Genomic DNA, 17,034 nt, shown 5'->3' with positions numbered 1-17,034 from the left:
CACACTGGCAGGTCACTGCCATTCCTCCCTGGTGACAAACTGGCCACCACCCTGGTGTGCTTTTGGGCTTGTTCCTCCCAGGCTGCTTTGACTGGGAAGGATGGTTGTGGCTGTACACAGCCAGGGAATGTCTGCTGCTCTGGTGAAGGACTAAAGGCTCGGGATGTGATGTAATGGCCTCAGTGTGTGCCCAGACACCACAGCAATGAGTCAGTGCGTCATGAATCAACTCTTCTCTCTCTACACAATAACCCAAAGCGCCACAGGGAACAGAGTGCCTGATCAGGGCTTCATCCAAAGGCTGTGAAAGCCACTTGGAGTCTTTCCACTGATTCCCCTGAGGTTTGAAGTAACATTTCAGTGAGTGCCTCAAAAAGGAAAGATGCTTCCTAGCTGGAGAGGGAGAGTCAGAGATTTCACATGCTGTCTGAAAAGAAAGGGTGGAAAATTCTTGCCCTGAACTGCGTATACATTCCCACTGAGATCACACATCAATGGCTGAATTTCCTCACTGGATGCCAAAGGTACCAGGAAGACCTGTGTTTGTAGTGCTGCACAAAGAGCACAAAATAGCTTGTAATGGTGAAAAGGTGGATGGATGGATGGATGGATGGATGGATGGATGGATGGATGGATGGAACGAACATGCAACATTGGGCCCTTTCCTCTCCTTGGACTTGTGGAGATTCTGCAGTTTGTTTCAGCATGAGGGAAATTGGCAGAGATGGAGTTCCAGGTGTTCTGGGCACTGATCACATTCCTTAGAAAGGAACTCAAAGGCAGAAAATGTGTCAGAAACACAAGATACCAAACCAGCCACAGTGAGATTTCAGCCACCTGGCCTTCAAGTCAGCAAGGCTGATCACAGTGGGGATAGTCTGGAGCTTTTCTTCATGCTTTATGTGGTACATTTAGAAAAGCTTCTGTGCCAAGATATAGCCCAGGGGGAGAGCATTGCACACAGAGTCACAGAATAGTTTAGGTTGGAAAAGACCTCCAAGATCATTGACTCCAACCCTTAACCCAGCACTGCCAAGGCCACTACTAAACTATGTCCCCAGGTGCCACATCCATACATTTTTTGAACACTTCCAGGGATGGTGATTCCACCTCTTTCCTGGACAGCCTGTTCCAATGCCCAACTACCCTTTCAGTGAATAAATTTTTCTAAACCTCTTCTGGCACAACTTGAGGGCATTTCCTTTTGTCTTGCTGCTTGTTACTTGGGAGAAGAGGCCAACTCCCCCCTGCCCTACAATCTCCTTCCATGGAGCTGTGGAGAGCAAGAAGGTTCCCCCTCTTTGTCTCCAAGCTGAGCTACCTCAGCTGCTGCTCCTCAGATCTGTGCCCCATATCCTTCCCCAGTTCCTTTGCCCTTCTCTGGACACGTCTTTGGACAAAGTAGCACAAACCTTATGTGGAGTCATATTCCCTGACCCATGAAGAATATCCCTGTCAAACACAGGGAGTTGGCTCAGGTCTGAATTCCCTCCAGCTGGAGATCATATTAAACATCTTTCTTGCGTGAGGGCTTCAAAAGGCTTCACTTATGAATGTTTATCAAGCATTCTGAGCTGCAGATGGAAGATGCTTGGGAGGTGCTAAATATTGCTGCCATTTATAAAGCTTAACCTTTAAAAAGCAGTCTGTCTCCACTTTACTGTTGCACATTTTTCACAAGTTTTGCGTTATTAGCTGTGGCTCTTATGCCCTGGCACAGGACAACAGTTCTGAGATGGAAATACTATTTTCAGACCAAAACCTGGGTTTTGTGTACTTTTTGTTGCAATGGAGCACATGAAAAGCAGCTGCTATGGTTAGACTGGGGCTGATTTGGGTTCCCTTTGGGTTTTTGATATTTACATGCTTCTTGCTAACATTTACTTTTCAGATGCTTTAAAAATACACTCTTATCGTGTTTTTAGTCTATTCATAAAGCGGCTCAGAATTTCAGTCCTGTTAGGCTTTGCTCCTCCATAACATGGTACTGTGATTTCTGTTCCTAAACACGTCTGTATACAGAATCACAGATGAATATTTTCTTACTTTGAGTTACCTTGGGAATCATATTAAGCCACATTTCCAAAGGGGTTCTTAGTCACTGGTTTACCTTACATAATATGGGTGATCCCATTAATGGATTATGCATTATGATTTTCCTCTTAGTGGCGTGTGTTTATGGTACCTCTGGGAAATGATCGTCCTAATAGAACAAAAATCAGTGTTCTCTGGTACCCTCTAGTGGATGATACTGAATGTTCAGACAAATCTCTGGAACTTCAGAGAGCTGAGTATCCTAGATGGATTGTCTAAGAGTTTAAAGCTGGGCAAAGCACTTGAATTCTTACAATCCCAAGCAACATATTCAGGCTGTGTGAACTGCCCTATCACTCACTCCTCTGAAGTCAAATTTTCTGCTGATGACAAAGGAACTGGAAGAATTCAGCCAAGTGTCTGCTCACATAAGCCTGTATCAGCTATGGGAATTTATGTTAAGTTTTATATAAATAAGTGAAAAATATGCTTCTTGCAACGACTCTTATCAGTGAAGTGCCTCTGGCATGTAAGTGACCTGTTCAAGCACAGCCATCCAGGCAGAGCTGGTTGCTAAGAACCTGTTTTTCTGAAAACTCACTAAGGAAAATAGTGGGGTTTTTTTCCACAAAAAATCATCCAGAACTGTGTTTTCCCTTGTTTATCTCTTGTACACTTCACTAAATTCTGGTCCCTCCCCTCCAGAAAAGGGCTGTGGGTGATTTTATTTGCTGAGGTGGAGGAAATCCTGAAATCAAAGTCACAAACTGAGCCTGCTGTGGAAGACTGTGCCTGTCTTATTTTGTCTGCATGTCTTTGCTGATGTCAGAATCCTGCAATGCCTCAGCTGTTCATATCCCAGTGAACAAGGGTCAGAGCAGACTCTCAGGGAACACTTGCTGCAGGCAAAATGGGGCTGTTTTCTGGACACCAGTGTGAATTGTGCAGTGTGACACACCCAGGTATTCACAGGATTTTTAGAAGGGGCCCTTAAACGCACAGTCTTCCATGAGCAAGAGAGAGATGTGGCCAGTAATTACCTTTGTGCAGTATTTATCTTACTGATCAGGTCACTGACTGAACACAGTTATATTTTTCTGTGCTTTTTTTCCCCCAGACTTGTTTCAGTGAACAGAAGAAGACAAGTAACCTTGAGGCCTATGTGAAATGGTTCAATAGACTCTGCTATCTCGTAGCAACAGAAATTTGCATGGTAAGTTACAAGTATGTGCCACGTTTTACCACATACCTGAAGTACCACTCTGAGATTTTATATTAATAAGCAATCCTGGGGATTTATTTCTTATGACCCAGATAAGCATCTGATGGTAAGTTTTAGTAGTGTTGCTCTTGCAGAAGAGACCTGATAAATGACAAACATATTGCAAAACAGAGGTGGTGGCACACAGGGGAATGCACTGTTCTCTTGATGTAGTAGAAGCACAGTGTGGAATAATGAACCCTGCAGGGAAAAAGAGAGGAAAAAATGCCTTGAGTTATCCTGTGAGATTTCTGCCAGCAAAGCTGTATTTGCTATCTGTCATCCTAAAGATTTGCTTTGTGTGTGAATTCCCATTGCATGGCTCTCTGTCCTGCTGCCCATTAGTGTAGTTGTGGCTGTTGTTCCTTAACTTGTGGTTTTAGTTTGTTTAACTTGTTCCCATCAAAATGAAATTAATGTTTTCCTCTTTGGAAAAGGTATGGAAGGGAGGAATACTAATAGTTTTAAGAGCCAGTATAGCCCGTGACACGTAAGGATTGCCATTTGAAGATCATCTTTGTAAAAGATAGGGTGATTCCAGTCCAATTAAAATGAGTTTTTAAAATGCTGTCATTTGGTCTGGCTGTGTTGCTAAAGGGATAGAAGAGGGGAAAGGGATTAATGCAATGACACAAGCTCTTTCTGAGACAAAGGTGCTGCTGTTACAGGGGTGTGGAATCCTGCCCTTAGGGAAGTCTGTGCTGATGAGCCCACTGACTCGAGGGAGGCCAGCAGGGAGCTGAGGCTCTGCTTCAGGGCTGCTTGGGCTGCCTGTTCCAGCACTGAGACAGTCACTGGGGCTGGGAATTGCCATGGATTTCTCCGGTGTCACTGCAGTGAAAGCTTTGATTTCAGAGGCTGCCAGTCACCAGCATCCGCTGGATTGCTGGAACAGAATTAGGGCCAGTGACTGAAAGCAGATGGCCCAAGCTGTGCATGAAGCCACACTATGCATGGAACAAATGCTTAGGATGACCTCCAGTTCTGCATATGCTCATTACAGATCCTCATTTATTTTAATTTACAGCCTGCAAAAAAGAAACAGCGAGCACAAGTCATCGAATTCTTCATTGACGTTGCCCGAGAGTGCTTTAACATAGGGAATTTTAATTCACTGATGGCAATCATTTGTAAGTACAGCTTCTAACCGGGTCTTCCATCAGCTGCCACTGATGAAAAAGGAAACCCAGTTCTTATCAATGGCTCTGTTTTTTTCTCTCTCACTTATAGCTGGAATGAATATGAGTCCAGTTTCCAGGCTAAAGAAGACTTGGTCTAAAGTGAAAACAGCCAAATTTTTCATTCTGGAGGTAAAAAAAAAATAAATAAATCCTGATGCACTGCTTGAATTATATTCAGGATATTTTTGTTTGGGAATTTACATTATTATTCAGGTGTGAGATGTCTGGAGACACATTTCACAGGCAGAGAGCCTGATTTTAAGCTGAAATATGCCAGGTGTAGTGAGGAAGTTGTAAAGCTGATGATATGCAGAGGGAATTCAGAGTACTCAAATAAATAAGAGGAATTTAAAAAACCCCAAAGTATGAACCTATATGCACACCACAGTGCTTCTACTGATGCATGTTTTGTTTGGCCATGGGCGCAATGCTGAATGTAAAGCTCCCAGTCTGTACCTGGGAGGTTGAGTGAAGACCCAAGGCTGTATTTTGTATTGAGAATTCCAGGATTTGGCGCACATAGAATGTGCAGTGCTTATTGTTCACATAAAAGCTCAGTAAGCTGTCAGTAGAAATATCAAAGTTATAAACAGCCATGGGCTGTAGACCTCTCATTGCATCCTTGGTGCATGGGGTTCTGCAGGCATCGGATTTTGAAGATGGAGGCTCTGCTCTGTTCATGGGCCCAAGCTACTTTCTAACCAATGTGTGTTGTTTTGTGCATGTAGCACCAGATGGACCCTACTGGCAACTTCTACAACTACCGGACAGCGCTGCGGGGGGCTGCCCACAGGTCCCTCACCGCGCACAGCAACAGGGAGAAGGTGGGTGTGAGCACAGCCCATCCACCTCCACATGGGCAGGTGCATTTCTGCTGGGAGTCAGTGGCTCCAGCACTTGATGCAGATGCTCTCCTCCCTTCCATGGGTCACCAGTGCAAGGCCTGTGTGCTTCAAGATGGAACTGGAAATGTAAAATGTGAAAAAAGAAAAAAAAGTGATTGAAAGAGTCTGGATAGGATCAAAGCAAATCTTTGTGGACTTGCTGTCAGACATTGGGAGGTTTAGAGAGGGCAGGACACACAGCATGGAGAGCTTTGGTGCAAGTGTCTCTACATCCTTGGGAAATTCACATTGTTGAGACTGATAAACCTGATGGAACAGGTATTCCAGACTGAAAAGACTTTTATTTTGGTGATGGAGCATGATCCTGGCAGACGAAGGTGGAGCTGTGCTTTGTTACAGCTGTGCCCCAGGCTCTGGCACAGAAGCCCCTATTGTGTGATGTGTGAGGTGAGATGGAGAGCAAAGGGCACAGCAATGGAGGCAAGGTGGATCTCCAGTTACATTAAGGAAAGATGATTTACCACAAGTCCTGCAAGGGAGTCTAGTCTAAATCCATTGCAGCAAATTTGGGGTGATATTCTCTCCTTGTGAATTTTCGTTTCATTTGGTTGTTGCTGCCATCTCAGTGAGCAAGAACTGAAGTGTTTTATCAGTGTTCATGGCAGATGTGGAGCTTTCTGACATGTCACTGATGCTGCAAAAATCAGATTGACAAGATGTTAGAGTGTAGGATCCTCCTGGTTTGTGCCCCAATGTGTTTCTTGTTAATTTTCTTATTCCTCCATTCAATTCTTTATTTTTTGGTTTGTGAAAAAAGGTTTGTGTTTTACACTGCAATTGCCCATAGTCATAAATGGGTAATCTCTGCTCTAAGCATGGCAGAGCTAAAGTAGATGCTGCATGAACAAGCACAATATGGAATTTAGTATTCATTCACTAGAGGAGCCAGGCCAGATGCTAATCTCACACCCCTGTAAATTTGATGTAAATCTGCTGAAGCTAATGGAATCTCAAAGCATTTACAGTGAAATGAGATCAGCATCTGGTGGCAGGCTGACTCAGCTGCAATGGGAGTACACTGAGTTGTTCTGAAAAGCAATTCTCTATGCAAAGGAGAGATCATTTGGATGTGTGTGACTGGAAAAGCAATTCTTTCAACTCTCACACACTGCAGTGAGGACCTGTCAGTCTGAGATGCTTTTGCAGTTTAGCTCTTCTGCAACCATCACAGATATTCAAACCAGTTGCTTTATTGTTTGGCTTAATTTCCTGTGAAGTTAGCAATCTCTGTCATATCTCTACCCCCAGCTGGTTAATACTGATGGCAGAGAGGTTATTAGACTGAAAGGAATCTATTTTACATCAGAAAAAGCCCACATTCTGTTTTCCTTGTGTAGAGAACATTAGTTCAGGAAAATGCTCCAGGATATGATTTGGTAGCTACTCATACTGGGTATTTTACAGTGTCAGATACAGCAGATCATGTAATGCTTTCTGTAGGATTAAGGAATTTTGTTTCTTTTTATAGGCAAGATTATAATTTATTTGTTTTAATGAACTTTGAACACATCCAAAAGAACATGATCACTTCTTTTGGACATAAGATGTTACATTATTTCTTGGCAAACTCATAGCAAAGCTTGCTCTGAAGAAAATTTTTATCTTCAAACTGAATTATGCTTGCAGAGGGGTGTACTGGTCAGTAAGCAAGTCTGGTTTTGTCTGTGCAGTCAAATGACCTGTGACAGCTCCAAAATGAAGTCATTCCACTGGGAAACTCTGCATTGTACTCATGGCATAGCTCTGGCTTTGAAATGTTGGGAGTGTGTACAGTGCCGTGTGTTGTTGCTGTCTGATACTGTGGAGCAAGAACAAGTCAGATCTCATTAACTTTCTTCTTTCTGCAGGAGGCAATTGTCCTTCGGCATGTAGATGGGTTGGATGGCATGGGAGGGGGATAAAAATGGAGAGAAATATGAGTTTCTGGCACTAACCCAGGTTTTATGCTACCAAAGTGCCTGGAATGAAGCCATTATTAGAGTATAATCGTAACCACTTTTGTTGGTTTTCCTACAGAAATTTGGAAAGCAAAACATACAGGGTAATATATTTTTATTGGGAAAATAAATGGTGAGCAGAATACAGCAATTGCATGGAAATATGTAGAGAATCAGTGTCCTTGGATATGTCTTTTCAGCACCTTTTGGATGAGATGAGAATGAGCTCTGCCATGTTCAGAGCTTACTGGGGGCTCTGTAGCTGTATTACCCTGGCATCCAGCCCACATTTGTGTAGCTTTCCTCTCAGCAAGGCTTTTCCTTCATGTTTAGCACCACTAATGGTGCTGACCTTTCTCCTAGGCAGTGGAGCAGGACAGAACAATCTCACATCTGTCTGCAAAAAAAAAAAAAAAAGAAGACAGAACCTGGCAGTGATTTCTAGCTGGGGATCAGTGTCTGGCTCCAGCTCCCTGTACCTTCCCACCTTTTGAGTTCACACTGGTTACAGAGTCATCATCATTTTTGGTAGAAAACAAACCACATAGAGTGAGTTGTATTCTTTACTACAGGTTGACTGATCTAGTTTGGGTAATATGAAAATAAATCCTAAAACACACTTAGCTCAGTTTGACTAGAAATTGTTCCACCTGATCCTAATAGGAGGGCTCAGCATTTTGGGAGGATAAAGCTCTGCTTTGTTTTCATTCCTGAGTTTTATCAGTGAAATGTATCAGGATAAGTATCCAGTGGCTCTTGGGGCATCAGTCCAGGCTTTTTTATGGCTGTTTGCAGTGACATTACAGAGTTTATCTGTGGCTGTCCCATAAGAAAGGCAGCAGACATGCAGATCTGTAAAAGTTTACCGGGTGTGGTAATTTAGCTGGAACAGAAATTGGCTTCCATTTTCACAACACACACTGGCAGTAGCTTGTGGACTCCTTGCCTCAGTGTTTTCACCTCTATGGCTTGTTCACCCTCATTGGAGCATCACAGCATTGTAGCATCCACGTAGACTGGAAAGTAACAGCTGCCAATCCTGTTCTGGGTCCATTTCATATCCTGTTACAGCTGATGTACAGCATGAGATGGAATAACATTAAATACTTAACTAAAGGATTGCTCTCTTGGCTTTTCTTGCTTGCCAATGAGGGCTCTTTAGCTTTGGTGCTGCTTAATAAGCTCCAGTTCAGTTAATATACAATCAGACCAGTGGAAACATTTGGCCACTGCCATGCAGTGTGTTTTCTTTTATGTTCATGGTGGTTAAATTTGTACTTGGTGGTTTAAAAGACAGACATTGCTGCCACAGGAAAATTCTCACAGGGGCACACAGGGGCAGCTGCTGACCTTCAGCTCAAACCCCCCAAGCAGCCTTTTGCTGTCACAGTGTCACTGCTGGAGAGGTGGGCAGACTGAGGTTTGACTGTCAGCTTTCACAGACTGGTCCTTTGTGTTATGTTTCTTTTCCATTTGAGCTGTGAGACAAAGGACCCTGAGAGAATCTGCTTCACTCTGGATCTCTGCTGAGGTTGAGGATGCACTTCAGGAGTGCTGAAGTGCATCCTACTGCTGTTCTACTGCTTTCTGCTGTAGAACATCTGGCATAAAATTTATTTATTCCTGCTTGTAATTCCATCCATTTCAAGAGTCCTATCCAGACTTCTTTTATAGCAAATTATGACCCAACTCTGATGAGTTAGAAGGAAGGCTTGGATTGCTGCTATAGGCCACTCTGCCCTGGATGATGGCCAGGGCTAGTTTTGAGAACTACAGTGGTCTCTCTGGCTACTGTTAGCAGTTTCCTGTCAACCAGCTTAATATTTTCAATCTTGTTGTCTACAGGTTAATTTGGATAAGCAGGTTGTACTAATCAGGCACTAGGAAGGAAATTAGATGCCTCAAGAGGTAGCTGTGCATGGAGCTGTTGAAAATGAAACAGCTCCTGATTAACTCTTTGTAGACAAGTCCTTGGTCATCAAATTTTATGCTGTCTTTCCTTGTCCAGGGACAGTATTGGTTCTTTGGTTCCCCCCTGTGTTTAAATTGCTCAATTTGTGTGTTCAGCATCTCTGTTTATAAGGACACAACAGGAAAGGGAAGAGTTCTGCAATGTTATTTTGCTCTTCGCTGTCTGATGTTGTCATCAGACAGTGATGTTGTTGATAATAAACTGGGCTTTTAGCACTTTCTTAGTCATGTTATTGTGCTCAGTGAACATTGTGTACAGTTCACTTTCATCTCAGCATACATTCTTCTGGCAGCTGAAGATCTCTCTAGACACTACTGCCCTTTTTCTGGCCTGTAGCTGTACTGCTTTTCAAGTGCACAGCACATTGAAAAGTTAATACTTCTTTATTCTCATCTCTCCCAACTGAGTTGTTCTTTCATGCAGAGAAAATACTGAACTGAAAAGATAATGGTTGTGTCATTTCTCTCCACAGATTGTGATCCCCTTCTTCAGCCTATTGATCAAAGACATTTATTTTTTGAATGAGGGATGTGCTAATCGCCTTCCAAATGGACACGTCAACTTTGAAGTAAGATCTGAAAAATGTTTTTACCTATCCCATTCTGATAGCCAAGGGATTATCTGAGACTATTACCCTGAGACTATTTTCAGTGCAGACCATCAAACACTGAATATGAGGTAATATTATTATATCTGAGTGGAATGATTTTATGTTTACAGAAATTCCTGGAACTGGCTAAGCAAGTAGGAGAGTTTATAACATGGAAACAAGTGGAGTGTCCATTTGAGCAAGACCCTAACATCATCCACTACTTGCACACTGCTCCCATTTTTACTGAAGATGGTAAGACTGTACAATCACTCATCACTGAAAAGGTCTCTCTTCATCACTACTAATTAACACCCTGATCCATGCTTTGGTGATCTCTCTCACTGACCAGTCCCAGCTGTTTCCTGCCTTTCCTGCCAAACAGCTTGTTTATGCCCAGTCTATCAATGTGTTTTTGCAAATACAGCCTTCTAGCACATGAAGCTGCTGCCTGATGGCTTTTCTCTTGTCTGAAGCTTCTCTATAAGGCACTGTCTAGGAAGCTGCCATTGTGGCCCTATTGTTTTAATCAAGATTTGAGGCCACACAAGCATGTCACAGGCTCCTGTGAATGTCAGCTGTCCCTTAGCCACTCATTCTGTGATTGATGGAGCCAGAGCCAATCTCTCTCACAAACGAGTGCTGTCATCTCTTCAGTAAACACAGCTCAGGGTGATGGAGTCCAGCTGACCTCCTCCTCTACAGCAATGACATGTTATGTAAAGAAAATAATTTTTAAGGAAACCTTTTCTATTCATTTCAACTGTAGCTATTAAAGCCCTGCTCTGAAATTATTTCTCTGATTGTCTTTTTATACTTTTCTGTCCTCGTCAGTTTGGTATCCAGCATGTCAGTTTGTGTCACTTCATGCTGGTTTGTGTCAGCTGCCTCTCCATACATTGTCATGCACAGAATTGTCTATAGCAGCCTTCCCGTAAGCTGTTCTGCTGGTGGGTTTATTTTTTCTTCATTCCATAGGCAGTTTTCTGTACTAATCCAAGGTAATCAGACCAGACAGTTTTTAATTCACAGACTACTTCAGAAAGCAAAGTGCTGCTTCTAAAATCCTTCCCAAATTTTAAGAATGACTGCCAAAATAGAATAATTAATATGATTAAAGTAATATGTATCAAAAGGAGATAAGATGAAGGGATTTCTTCTTGTTTTAGGCTCTAAAGGGACAGAAAATGAAAATCAGGGTAAGAATACAGTTTTCAGGCTACTGGACTAAAAAAGAGTGACCTCAACCCATTAATTGTATGCAGATTTTCTCCCTCGTGTCCTCCCCAGTATTCATGCTGCTTTTGTGAAATGCCCTTTGCAGAAGTCCTAGGAAACCTCCCCCATTAGCCAGGGGTAGTGCAGAGTAGAAAGAACTGCCCTGAATGAAAGGTGGGAGGATATCTGAAAGAAATTCAGCAGTGGCATGTGCAATGCAGCTGTACTGTGCTTGTCACAATGTGGAGGAATGGTGGCCAACACTTGAATATTAAAAGACAATGCTTTTGTAGCACAGACTTGAATGGTGAGATGGTTCCAGTATTAAAGAATAAAAGCATCATGAAACAGTCAAATGAGGAAATGTGTGTGAACACAAATTACAGCCTGTGATTCCGTGAAGACAGTGAGATATTAATGCACTGCCAGCTTTTGAAGAGGAGACTCTGCAATCTAGATTCATTTTGGTGTAATAAAATGCATCCTACAGTGTAAAGATTTGCAGGGGGAAAAAAGGACAGATTAATTTTCTTCCACTGCATTCCTTCTCTGGTTTCTGTAACTCACTCTTACCTTAATGGTATTTTGTATCCATTTAAGATACCATGTTCCCATAAGCTTTAAGAAGCTTGAAGAACATAAAGTTGTGTTATGTGATGAGAATATCCTTAGTTTTTAAAAGCTTATGTGTTTAGGTGTCAGCTCTCACTGTCTCTTTTTAAAAGTTCATATAACTCCTGAGTAGCAGTGCTGTGATGGAGGAAATGGGCCCAGATCTCTATGCAAAACCAGAGACCATTCAGCTGCTTAATATTGTAATGAGGAGGTCATGCTAACATATTTTAACTCTGGGCTCCTCTACTGTTCCATCAAAATTAACGTAACAGCTTTCCAAGGTAGACATGTGAGCTAAATATCAGCGTCCCACTGATTACCAGCTGCTTGAGGGACCATGAAATTTTACAATTTCTCTTTCTGTGTGGTACAAAAGGACATACAAGAATGCAGAGGGATGGGGGTTACCAATGCTGTTGGTAATAACACATATTTACTGTTTCCAGGTTTGTATCTGGCTTCCTATGAAAGTGAAAGTCCAGAAAACCAGACAGAAAAAGACAGGTGGAAATCCTTAAGGTAACCTCTCATTTTATCAGCTCATTTCTAAAGTACCTCCAAACAGCTGCTCTGATACCAAAGCTTGTGAAGTGCAGGTATTTAAGCTGTGACCCCTGAGAGGGGTCTCTTCCATTTAAAACTAATGTGCAGAGCTAAGGCTGCACTGATAAAAGCTCATTTTAATCTCAAATTATCCTCCCTGTAAAGAATACCCTCAGCTTGCTGTACCCATGCATAAGCCCAATGCAGATGAAGAATGCCCCAGGTCAATTGGATCTTCCAATGGTTTACAGCTCTTCTAAGAGATGTGAAATGGTTTGGTATAAGTGAGAATATGAGGAGAGTGATTAAAACATCTCAGACCTTTAAACTTGCTTTTTTTAAAAAACTGTCCTTATGTTTTACATTTACAGATCCACTATTTTAGGGAAGACTTGAAGATTGAGAGATTATTGCAGTAGGTCAAGGAAAAGAAATCCGCAAACATTTTGCACTACTGATTCCAAAGATGCCTGTTTGGGATTTAGACAATTTCTTTTGTTTGAATTTTTTTGTTGGGTTTTTTTGACTGCCTAACATGATGGATGAACTGGATTCATCCACTGAAATCAACAGAACTGTGTGCACAATGATGCTTTTCTAACTATGAGACAGAGAGAGGAAGGACAAACAGACTATTTGTGGCTGTGCCCAAACTGCGTCAGGATCGCTATAATTTCGCCTCTGAAGGAAAATGCAAGAAAACCAGGAGCAGGGAGAATCATGGAACTGCAACAGAGAATGGAAAAGTATAAAAAAAGAAAGCAAAAATACACAAGAGTATTTCAGAAGCAGGTGCTTCAGACAGCAGTTCTTTAAACCTTTGAGGATTGTAAAATCAAATCAAAGACAGACAACAGCAATCTGGTTCATTGCTGAATGAAGAAAAAAGAACTTAACCTTGCATTAGCAGTCCCCCAGCCTTGTTGAACAAAGCACTGACTGCTGCAGGTTGGAGCTTGCAGGGATGAGGACTGACACCGCTCACAAACACGTCTGTCACATATAGGCCATGTCAGCATGGGAACATTGTCCTGACCCCACAGATCTTTACTGAGAACATTCTGGAGTGTGACTCTTGCTTAGTTAATCTTCCCACCGCTGTTGTTGCTTTCCTTACTGTGAATCTGGGCCAGTCTGAGGAGGGCACAGAGGGCTGATGGTGCTGCTTAAAGACACCCCCACCACTTCTGAGGTTGAATGAAGAAGCAAATGACTCTGGACTCAACTTACCTCTATTTAATGTATGTAGTGTATTCCCTAAATTTATTGATGCTGAGTTGCATCTTTTAAGGGGTTTTATCACACTCAAAGAAAAAAAGTACTGCATTACCATTTCTATCAGGTTCCAATTAACACAGTACTGCTTATTTTGTAACATGATACTTAGGAGGATGGTGGGTAATTGCTCTGAACTTGGGAACTACATGGTATGCTTTAAGAAGACAAAGGGTTTCAGACTGGAATGAATGCACTAAAGAATTTGTCATTCATGAACAGATAACCATTTTTGTCTTTTTTACTTTTAGGCTGTAAAGTTCACAGTTTCCTTACAGATAACATGAAATAGGGACTATGTCTTGTGTTTAAAGTTGTACAATAATCAAGGTGCTAGATACATTAAATGATAAAGAACTATATTAGATTCAAAACTAAGCCCTAACAGTAGACTTATTGTTTGTGTGTGGAAGGAATGTTCCTAACTGCCCCAGAAAATATCTCAAAAAGCTTAAATGAAACCTAAACGTCACATCATACTGAACTTTGCATTTTTATTACTGACTTGGTGCTACCTTTTCAGATGTTCCAGTCCTTCTCTCCCTACAACAGAAGGATGCAACCCTTTCTTTGAAATCACTAATAATTTTATTTCAGCACAGAGTGATTCCAAGTGGCTGTGGTGTTTTGAAAAATTAGGATAATCACAAAACCTGGCTGTGTCTGCCTATTCAGCCAGAAAACTGGAACTGTTCCTGCCCTCTGCCAGGCCTCAAAGTTGTCCGTGCCTGAGTGAGCTGTTGATCTGGAGGCATGGGCAGGCTGGTGTTTGAGGGCAGCAACCTGGGAATGCCCTGTGTAGTGCTCTCCAGCTTTGATGTGTCTGCAGAGCAGTTCTGTGTTGGGTTATGGCCTGTGGGAGCCCAGTCTGACTCACTGAATCCACTTGTGAACTGAGCAGGATGGATTCTTCTGGATTTGCAAACAGGGCTTGAGGCAGAACTTCAGGTCTCCTTTCCCTGTAGATCTATCAGCACGTGAATTCAGACAGGGGGGACATAAAACTCAAATGTGTTTATTCAAGCTTTGTATGGAAGAACTAAGTGTAAGGATGGTACAGCATCATTGCAGTCATGGAATGATGACTGTTCTGCTGATACCGTGAATCTGCTCTTTGTTAATTTTTGTACATGAGCTGAGAGTTGCACAGAGAAACTGCACAGATAGCTGTTCCTTCAGGCAGAACCATTTCCAAAATGAAGCCATTAAAAGCCTGTTAAATTTCAGATGCATCCAGAGCAATAACCATAAACGTATCTACAACAATACTAATGTTTAAATGTGTTTCCTAAATGGTAATTTTTTATTGCTATCTGTATATTTTTAACAGGCACAGTGTGACTTCACAGTGGAAATATGGGGGTTTTGCTAACCTGAAACCCAGTGCAGGTGGATGGGCCCTTTCTTAAAACTTGCTTTTTAAAATTGAAATCCTCACTCTTTTTCTAATGAGCTAGTAGAGGTTGGTACAGATGAGATTATAAAACTGTGACAATTAATTAAAATATGGTTTCTCATTATAACTCCTTATATTTTGGGGCACTTTCCATGAATTTGGGCAATTTTGTAAGTACAAGTTAAATTAGATCTAAAGTTTATCACTGTTGCAAACGAAACCACTTTCGTAGTCCAAAACTTTCGGACCTCAGTGCTTAAAATGGAAGCATAAAGGTCAGATTTAGGTGGGTATTAAGGGCTTAGTGGGACTGTCAGAAGCACTAAATTATTCTTAAGCCTTTATGTAGTCACACATTTAAAAGGTCTTTTTTCAGAGGTGCTAAACATCCTCATCTCTTGGGGAGCAGTGAAGCAATTATTGCTTTATAGAGGTGCATGGCACATTAATCTGTAGTGTCTGATCTCCAGAGACATTCACTGCTCTTTGCAAAATGACTTGGAGATGAGAGTGCAAAACAACTTAAAATGAGAAGAGAGTGCTTTTAAAAAACAGACTTCAGGAGACGTAGCTTGTCTTCACAGAATTTTGTAGCTAAATCCTATTTAAAGAGAAACAAAGTAAGCCTTAAGTTGCATCTGTCAGTTGAGTTTCTAATCGATCTGTGGTCTAACCAGTGTGAACAGCTCCTGGCAGGAGCAGGGTTGGAGCCTTGCTTCACCAACAAGCACCTGAAAACAAAGAATGACAACTGAAAACAAAGAATGACAACTTGGGCAATAAATTTCTTCTAAAAATGTATTTATATTACATGAAAAGTAGAATATATACATGTCCAGTGATCTATTTTTCTTGCTATAAAGGCATAAAGAACTCCTGCCATGATGAAAAGAAAGGATCGCTTCCCACCAAGCACTAGACCACTGTAAACTGTGCAGTCATTAGACCAACATCTAGACAAGTTACTTGTAGTAATGTTGTGGATTTCTAATTCTGCGTCTTTGAGTGGATTCACTCCCTGGCGGCTCCTTGAACTAATGCTGCACAGAGAACAGAGCAAAGCTAGACCTGTAGGTCTGCAGTGTTGGTATCAAACCCCTAAGCTGGTAAGATGTGAATATGACACAGCCTTGCAGAAGCATTAACTTAGTTTCTGGTATACAGCAGTATTTTAAAAGACCCAAATACATGAAATCACTTCTGCACCTCCTCCAGTGTATTCAGAATGGTAGCAAAAGTCCCATTTTTCCATTTCTTGAGTGTGCTGTCCTGCAGTGTGGGGATAGGTATAAAGGTCAGTGGAAAGCAAGGAGGGAATTGTGTGCCTTCAGCTTGTGTGAAGTCAGTAGATGAATTTGTTCAATGCCTTTCAGAAGACAAGTAATAGTACAATGTTGCTCTCAATTTCACATCCGCACTGATCACGTTACCGAATTACAGGTGCATGGATATAGGACAGCTGGGCACAACTAAATTTTCAGGGCAGAAACTTGAAATGAGTCAAGCACTCAAGCATCCTGTGCACCAGAGTACCCTGATCAGACTGTCGTTATTCCCCCTCTTAGGCAATGAACACAATCCTGTTGCACATCTCTGGAAGCTCCCCATGTGGATAGAGCAAACTGCGATCTCAGCTTCTGCTGAGGTGTCACTTGAAAAAAGTGTGGACAGCTGCTAAAGCACTTCAAATAAGAAACAATTTAAATGTAGAGATATTTTTCTGAGCTCAAGAATATTTTATGATGTGGTCAGTGGTGATAAGATAATCACTCAATCAAAATTAAGCCTGTCCCTTCCTGATATCTTGGTTATTTCATCACGTTTTATTGCAATAGTATAATGCACCTTGTTTTTAAAGCACATGAGCACTGGTTTGCACATGACTGTAAATCCAGTTTAGAAAGAGCTCAGATCACTGAATATGTAATTGGAATTATCAACTAAAAAGACATGTTAGTAGAAAAAATAGATATGCATATCAATGTAAAAATGTTACACAGTTAACAGTCTCTGGCCTAGCAATGACTGTGTTCCATGGAATGAGATTGATTCCAAGCACAGCAATGTGCCAGAGGAAAAACTCCAGTTAATTTTGATGGGCTTTGGAG

At 41.7% G+C, this 17,034-nt stretch overlaps 1 protein-coding gene across 3 annotated transcripts in view; it reads left to right on the top strand.

Annotated features, from left to right (window-relative positions):
- The window catches only part of RASGEF1C (RasGEF domain family member 1C), a 71,040-nt gene extending 54,519 nt beyond the window's left edge, over window positions 1-16,521 (top strand). For all 3 annotated transcript variants that reach the window (XM_068205836.1, XM_068205837.1, XM_068205838.1), the window contains 8 exons: window positions 3,152-3,247; window positions 4,323-4,425; window positions 4,526-4,605; window positions 5,205-5,300; window positions 9,763-9,858; window positions 10,011-10,134; window positions 12,159-12,231; window positions 12,627-16,521. In XM_068205836.1, coding sequence (XP_068061937.1) covers window positions 3,152-3,247; window positions 4,323-4,425; window positions 4,526-4,605; window positions 5,205-5,300; window positions 9,763-9,858; window positions 10,011-10,134; window positions 12,159-12,231; window positions 12,627-12,651 — 693 coding nt within the window. In that variant the 3' untranslated portion in view covers window positions 12,652-16,521. The remainder of the gene's footprint in view (window positions 1-3,151; window positions 3,248-4,322; window positions 4,426-4,525; window positions 4,606-5,204; window positions 5,301-9,762; window positions 9,859-10,010; window positions 10,135-12,158; window positions 12,232-12,626) is intronic.
- Window positions 16,522-17,034: the final 513 nt, after the last annotated feature.

Source organism: Anomalospiza imberbis, chromosome 15 (genome assembly GCF_031753505.1).
Source record: "Anomalospiza imberbis isolate Cuckoo-Finch-1a 21T00152 chromosome 15, ASM3175350v1, whole genome shotgun sequence".
Taxonomy (NCBI): domain Eukaryota; kingdom Metazoa; phylum Chordata; class Aves; order Passeriformes; family Viduidae; genus Anomalospiza; species Anomalospiza imberbis.
The sequence above is the reverse complement of the archived record's forward strand: the minus strand, read 5'-3'. Positions and strand labels throughout refer to the sequence as shown.